The sequence below is a fragment of the Sabethes cyaneus genome, chromosome 2 (genome assembly GCF_943734655.1).
Source record: "Sabethes cyaneus chromosome 2, idSabCyanKW18_F2, whole genome shotgun sequence".
Lineage (NCBI taxonomy): Eukaryota > Metazoa > Arthropoda > Insecta > Diptera > Culicidae > Sabethes > Sabethes cyaneus.
In genome coordinates, this window is record NC_071354.1 from 77541770 (window position 1) to 77550124 (window position 8355).

An 8355-nucleotide genomic window follows, 5' to 3' on the forward strand; every position below is an offset into this window, starting at 1 on the left:
GCTCCAATGTTTGCCTCCCACGGACAGTGACTATTGACGGCGATGGACTGGAAGTGGTTGATGAGTTCGGACATTTGGAATCTCTGGTCATCGCCGACAATAATACGAGTAAGGAGATTCAATGACGCATTCAATCTGGAAGTCGAGTCTACCTTTCCCTTCGCGAGATGCTTCGAATAAGGAGCATACGCCGTCGCACAAAACTGACGATGTACAAAACGTTATGCAGACCGGTAGTCCTCTACGGACTTGAGACTGTAACTTTGCTTGTAGAAAAGATACGTGCATTTGCCGTATTTGAACGAAACGACTATTATTATTGGAGTACAAACGGAAAACGAAGAGTGGCGTAGGTGTATGAATCACGAGCTACAGGCACTGCATGGAGAGATTTTCATCGTTACTTACTTACTTACTTACTTACTTACTTACTTACTTACTTACTTACTTAGGAAAAATCATCTCCTTGTCGATGTCCCCTGCGAGATTCGAATGGATCTGACAATCCACCCAGGATTCTCCCACAGCACTGAATTCCATCCATCGTAGCCATGAGAAGTCTAGTAACCTTACCCGGAAATCCGTTTTCGTCCAGAATTTTTCATAGCTCTTGTCGGTTTATACTATCATGAGCGGCTTGGAAATCAATGAACAGGTGCGTGGGGACTTGGAATTCGCGGCATTTGTTGAGGATCTGCCGCAGGGTCTACATTTGGTCCCTTGTAGACCACCCTTTCCCTGACCTGATAACTGATAACACGAATCTATTGGCTAATGTGAACAGTCGATGGAAGATGACCTGGGAAAGCACTTTGTAGGTGGCATTCAGGAAAGTGATCGCTCGGTAGTTCTCACAGTTCAGCTTATCGTATTTCTTGTAGATAGGGCAAATAACCCCGTCTTTCCACTCCTCCGGTAGTCGTTCCGTATTCCAAATCTTGACAATAAATTGATGCTAAGAGCTGGCTAACTTGTCCGGGCCCATTTTGATAAGTTCCGCTCCAATGCCATCCTATCCTGCTGCTTTGTTGTTCTTCAGCCGCTGGACGACTTCTTTAACTTCGCTAATCGATCAGGGTGGCACATCTCCGTTGCTTGCTACATCAATGAAATCACTTCTTCCATTATCACGGTCTTCCATCTGCACGCCTTTTAGGTGTTCATCGTAGTGCTGCTTCCACCTTTCGATCAACGCACGGTCGTCAGTCACAATACCTCCATCTTTATCTCTGCACGGCCCGCGGTACAAAGTCTTTGCGAGATACGTTGAGTCTTCGATAGAACTTCCGTGTGTCGTGAAAGCGGTACAGCTGCTCGAGTTCTTCGTACTCCTTCTCCTCCTGGTGGCGCTTCTTCTCCTGGAAGAGTCGGGGTTGCTGCCGGCCGCTTGTGTTCGTATCGTTCCACATTCTGATGGGTGGCTCTACCCAGCATTTGTACTCGCGCTGCGTTCTTCTCATCCAATATTTGCTGGCACTTCTCGTCAAACCATTCGTTACGTCGGTTCGGTGCCATACGGTCTAAGACGTTCTCCGCTACGTTTTCACGGCTCTCTAACATTCCACAAGAGGGCTTTCTCTAGCTTCGGTCGCATTAGATTATACCGTGGCGGGGGCCGGTATCGTATGTTGTTCACAACAAATAGTTTTTGACGTATCTTAATCAGCACTAGGTAGTGGTCCGAATCAATGTTAGCGCCCCGATGGGCTCTGACGTCGATAATGTCTGAAAAGTGCCGACTATCTATCAAACCGTGGTCGATTTGTGATTTCGTCTGCTTCGGTGATCTCCAGGTGCTACGTTTGGTCATGTTTTTGGAGGCGGCAAAGTCGACCAGTCTTAGGCCATTTTCGTTTGTTTGCGAGTGTGCGCTGAATTGTCCAATCACCAGTTTAAATTCCTCCTCCTGACCATCCTGAGCATTATAGTCATCGCTGAAGACGTTCACATCATGTCTAGGGTAGCGGTCGTATTCGCGTTCCAACTGCGCGTGAAATTCGTCTTTGTCATCATCGGTACTTCCGAAATGAAAGATGCGCACATTAATATTAAAGAATCGGCCCATGATTCTTAATCTGCACATCTGGTGGCTGCTCGCCAACCACTTTATCACTCGCTTCTGCATCTCGCCCATCGCTATAAAATTGTTCCCAGGTCATGTGTATTGGCGTAGCTCTGGTAGATGGCGTGACTATCACGTTCGTACGTACGTACCATATTACTGCGACTATTATTTTAATCTATTCTGGTGTGTCCTCTTTTATTTTATGCCGTGTCTTATCAGTGAGCTATCAAAGTTTAATAAACTTCCTCTACTACTGTGGACATGTATCCGAATCAGGTGATACGTTCCGTATGAAATCTATCGCCTGATTAGGAGTAGCATTATTATTAATTAACGTCAATGGTTGATGGATAAAACGTGATGACTAAGACAATTCCGCTCTTCATCATTTTGTCGCTTTCTTTACAAAACCTGGATATAACTGTAGTGTTTCCTGTCAGCATTGTGCTATAGTTTAAGTTTTTTGTTTATTTCAACCCAACACCAACGAGATGCTTCTTCGAACCTATAGATTGAAGGGAAATTTTGAAAACATAATAAATAGAGAAAAATCGTGTTAAACCAAAAAAACCTACACCACCATTCCACCATTCGAGAAAGAATCAAACATTTCAACTATAATTAGTAACCATTGAATATACCACAAAAATAGAAAACTGCAGCACCAGTGCATAGCAAAGTCGGCATTGCATTTCCCACTTACGGATACTAGAGTAATCACACAAAACGGTACTGCTAGAAGAATGTAAAGAAAATATCGCAGAAAATCACTTATTTAGATGGATGTTTAGATAATCGATATTTCGAGAACGCTCTTTTCTACAAATTTCAACTAACAGAAGAAAAATCATCATAAAAATCATAAGATAAACGATAAAAGCGCATAATCCAAAACTCAGCCGAATCATGTAAGTAGTAGTACATCAGTAATAGCGAAAAAAAAACAAACCGAGGAAAACACTTCGGAAAAAGATGGTTGTTTCTTTCCTATATATAGAGGTATTTTGTCGTCGACCATCGCGTCGGAATGTAACCTATTTTTCGTAAGACGAGCAAACGCGGTAACGAAACTGGGACGGGAATGCAAAAGCGCCCGCCCCCCAGATACTGCTAACTGACATACAGAGGAAAATTTTATATTAAAACATGCCTAAGTATCCTAAGAACGACGAGAGAATTGAGGTTATCATATAGTATCTGTGGATGAATCTTGTTTCTTTTAATACGAGTGAATTTTTCCTAATCAATCGCCACACAGTGGGAAAGGATCTAGCGCTAGGAAAGGCAGTAAGATTGTATACACATTGTTTGTGGAAGGAAGGCTAGAAAATATACACACACAGAGAAAAAATAAATGGAAGTGTTTATTTTATAAAAGTATTATACGGGTATGCCAAAAATATTATTATTAATATCATTATTATTATTGATTATTGATTAATATAATTGATAATGTGACAAATTAGGTTCAAATGATCTATATATGAACAAAAAAATAAAAGTATATAATGAAAAGATTAATAAATAAATGTATGTTTAATAAAAAATCTTGTTTCATTCGCCACCCTCAACCATTTTTGCATGTCTCATTTCGTTGCTCTTCCTTCTCCACGCTAACCTCGGTGAGGTCGGTAGCACCGTTTCCGTCCGCTTCCTCGGTTTCGTCCTCCTCTTCGATCACCGACGGGACGTAGAAATTTTCCTCCAGCTCGGAGTGCTCCAAGGTTGTAGTTTTCTGAACACGACTAGCCAAAAACTGAAAAATCATGTCAAGGAACAATAATAATTTTCTAGGTCAGCCAGCCGAAAAGCATTTATACTGTCGGACTTCGTATCGTACCTGCTGTCGTCTGATTTCGGCGGTGGCAAGCTTTTCCTCAAGGTCTTCAATGCTCGGCGGGTCGGACGTCTGCTCTTCCAGTCGCTTGAGACGTTTCGGGGGGTGCTTTTTGATAAGGCTTTCCGGATTGTCGTCATCCAAGGGAATTTCAAACGCTTCCGGCGGTGCTGTTGGTGGTAAAATGAAGCTCGGCATTACGAGGCTATTTGTTACGGGAAATCATAGTGACAGGTGTAACTTTCATCGGTTCACTCATTATTACTGCTCGGTCAAGGTGCCGGCCTGTGATTTGAAAATAATTGCAACGAAGTCGGGCTTCGCTACTGGTGTGGTGAGCCCGAAATTAATTGGAAAAATTAGGTAAACAAATTTGTTGTCCAATTAAATGGGTGATTTGGATTTAATTGAAAGCAGATTTTCTAAACTACTAAATTGTCACGTGAAATAATGTCGCCAATTTGAAATTGATATATTATTGAAGTCGAATTTTAATTCGATTTTGGTGACTTTATCATTCCAAATAAACTCTATGGAAATAAACGCTATCCGAGATTCTCATTGAAAAGTAAATGTAAATAAAAAAGTAAATATAAAATAGTTTTAAAATCAATATAGAAATAGAACGGGCTCTTTCTCATTTAATTTTCTGTTTGTTAATAAACGTTGGATGGATAGAGCTTAAAAGGTTGTCCTCGCCAACGTCATCTTATTGTCAGTCTTACCTACTATAATCAATCAAAAACTAAGTGTCTGGCCACCTTTTTAGCATATTTTCAATCGAATTCAGCAGGTTGAAATTGGTAATGTGTTAAAAGGTTTCGCAGCATTTGCTAAAATATTCAAATTAAGCCCTGTTTTGTATAGAGCCTCCTACTGAGCAATGGTTTTGCACACGCATAGCGTGCTGGTTTTAGTTAAATGACTGATTGTCAAATGTCGTGACTGATATTGTTTAGTTTTTTTTCTTTAAGTATGGATATAAGCAAACAGAATGATTTTCAATTTAAGTTCGCAACGGGAACGGGAATGTTATTTGGACGCCAAACTTTAACGTGAGTATTTGTTATGAAAACATAAATCGAAACACGAATTCGAACCCTAATTGATGACCTTTTTGCTACTTGAAGAAATAAGATCATTGATGGATTTTTTAAAAAGTTGAAAATTTGTATTTAAGTTTCATATACTGCTATTTGGGTTGAATCTGAGGAAAAATAAAATCCGGATTCCCTGCTGGAAAAATGGAAAAATAAAATCCGGGGCACCTGCTGTGCTGTGCTGTGGGTTCAAATCCGGTTATAATCTCTGATTACAGCTTGGTTCGACCCATGCACCTTCCAGCATTGGACAAAAGATAGACGTCACAACGTCAACTTGTTAAGCATAGCTACCTATTACCCCCCCCCCCTTCCTTTCCACCCTTCCCCTTCATTCCCGGAAAAAAATCCTTCTTCATTACTTTCCCTTACCGTCCCTTCATCAATTGTAGAATCATCGTTTCAAAAAAATATTAATATATGCCTGACCGCATTTCAAGGTCATGACTAAAGTCACGAGTTTGGTCAATTGAGTAATTCTTGTTGAAACGGGGCCACTACTGACACGAGGTCTTCAAATATTGGAACTTTTGCACTTAATTGGTTAGACTAATCTCATATGTTTAGTCTTGACCTTGAAATGCGGTCATACATAAATATTAATATTTTTAGTAACGGTGGTTCTACAATTGATGAAGGGACGGTAGGGGAAAGAAATGAAAATTTTTTGGTGAAGAAGGGGAAAGAGCGGATAGGTTACGAGGGGGGGAGGGGGTATTGCTAGCTACGCTCAACAAGTAGTCGTTTTGACTCCTACTTTTTGTCCAATACTGGAAGGTGCATGAGTCGAAAATTTTCATTTCTTTCCCCTACCGTCCCTTCATCAATTATAGAACCACCGTTTCAAAAAATATTAACTTAATTGGTTAAAAATGGTTAAAAAATAAGAATTACACTCTTAATACCTCGAAAAAATGCTATAAGAAACATTCATAACATTAGGTGTGCAATGGCAGTAACTGAATAAAACAACCAGTTATTTATAGCAAGGTTCACAATTTTCTTTCACTTTCGTATCTTCGTGCAACGTAAGAACTATTGAACGGCTAATATAACGTATATACTGCACGGTGCTCCCCCAGACCGTTATTATAAAAAAAATGCTCCATGAAATCGGACCTCACCAGTAGATTCGTGACCTTGTACTGCATCTCTGGTGAAATTTTCAAAATCCTCTTACGGTGGAAATTTGAGTTACGCCCTTTTAAGTGCCATAAGTACTAAAAACAATGTGAAAACGACGAAACACTCATTGAAAACCACGTGTTAAACCACCAGTTCACGAAAAAAGTTGTAGAAAGTGCTCTACACATTTCAGATACAACATTACATGATCTTTACAGCTGCATGGTAAGCCTAATTTGAAAGTTTAAAAGGCGTAAGTGCATTTTATTGAATATCTAATATGTTAAATGTATAAATTCGACTACCATTAACGTTAATCAGTTCTGTATAGAAAAGAACAGTACAATTTGTCAAATTTCACCTTGTAGTAGGTGTACAACACTGGCACTAGGTTGACGAGTATCACCAGTTATAATCATACCCTGTAAATTGAATTGTTCAATTAAACAATTCAATCAATATTTAAAACCATGGCAATGCATGACTGGCTAAGTACGGATTTCTTCAGAACAAACTCGCAATAAGTGTTGGTATTTTGTTTTAGCATAATAAAGCACTGTTCGTATACCTTGCGCTGCCCCTCCATCATTAGGCATCGTAAACGCAGTTTTCAAAGTAGTAGGAAAAGTAAATAAAGATCTGGCTGACTTGTGGATGAACCACAGCCATGTCAGAAATCAGAAGACATTCAAAAATGAAATTCTCTTTCCTGATTGATGGATCGATTTTATGATTACTAGCACAAATTACACAGAAATCATGAAGGTTCAGTTGCTTGACAAGTCGTTACAAGAACAACACGTTTGTTTACAGCAGTTTTAGTGCGGTGTTTACTACAAACGCGGTGTTTCCTTCAGATCGCGTTTAATTTTGGGTTAATATCCCAATAAACTCCAATAAACTAAACTAGATGATTAACATAACGTTTTGATTTGACTACCAAATTGAAGTATAATTGAAATAGGCTCCAGTAAGAGGAACAATTCTCGGGTAAATTTTCAAATAGACCTAAGTGACAATGAGATATTCTCTTCGCGTCTCCTCTCTTCCGCTTTTTACGGCGATCCTAATGCATTTTAACACATCAGCTTGCATAAAACGGTTGCCGGAGTCACTAGTTAGCTAAATGTTTTTAAATTTTTTTTATATGCATTTATGTAGCCGTGAAAGACGGAAGAGAGGAGACGCGAAGAGAATATCTCATTGTCACTTAGGTCTATTTGAGAATTTACTCGAGAATTCAATTAGTAGAATATGACTATAACTAGTATACGTGCTAACCAGAAGGTGGAATTTGACAAATTGTATTGTTCTTTTTTATATGGAACTAACTAACATTAACAGTAGTCGAATTTATACCAGGGTGTCGACTCAAATCCAAAAATAAAATTCCCTGACTTTCCCTGATTTTCCCTGATGCTTCAAATATTTTTCCCTGACCCTCAAAACTCGAATATCAAGCTTATTTGGGCGATTTCTGGCTTAAGTTTTTAACCCTTTAGCATGGTTTATGCGAGCTGCTGAAAACTAAAGCTAGATTTCTTCATGTTTTAAGAACACATATCAAAGATTCTTAACCTATTTCTTACCAGCGTTTCGAAAACGCCCTCTTCTTCCCTCTTATGTTTGAGGTATCAACTTGAATCCAAAGAAACAAAGATTGAGAAATAATCTAATCGATCTGTTTTTGCACAAAGCTTAGATGTTATATACAACAAAATTACAGCCGTGTAAACATAACAAATCTTGCTAATTTTCAGTCAGCTCAAACTAGTAACTTTGCCGCTGGAAGGTGGACACATATCTGCGGTTTTTCAGTTAAACTAAAACAAAACTTTCCTGGAAGTTTCAGCTTGTTATCTTTGCTGCAAAAAGTGTGGGGTTAAGGAGATGATTCCCCAAAGATTTTTGGTACAAAAATGTGCGTTTTTCTGGCTTCGAGGTACGGCAAAACTTTAGCTAGATATATTGTTAGAAAATATCCAAATGGCATATATTTTAACCCTCAATGGTGGACAGTATGCGAAGTTAAAACTAAAGCTGTGTGTCATGATTTCGGATTGCAACTATCGAGGCTTGAGAGCAACATTGACTCGAAGGTAGTTCGGTGGCCGGCCGTTCGGTGCGATGACCGTATATGGGTGTTGAGAATTAAGGCAAATTCTTCAACTACAGCTTAATCAACGTATAGTCACCAACAAATCATAAATTCGATGATACTAGGGACG

At 39.3% G+C, this 8355-nt stretch overlaps 1 protein-coding gene across 1 annotated transcript; it reads right to left on the minus strand.

Annotated features, from left to right (window-relative positions):
* Positions 1–3632: 3632 nt before the first annotated feature.
* Positions 3633–4100, minus strand: LOC128735614 (uncharacterized). The gene is made up of 2 exons (XM_053830097.1): positions 3906–4100; positions 3633–3821 (listed from the first exon to the last, which is right to left on the minus strand). The coding sequence occupies exons 1-2, from the start codon at positions 4098–4100 to the stop codon at positions 3633–3635; spliced, it is 384 nt and encodes a 127-aa protein (XP_053686072.1).
* Positions 4101–8355: the final 4255 nt, after the last annotated feature.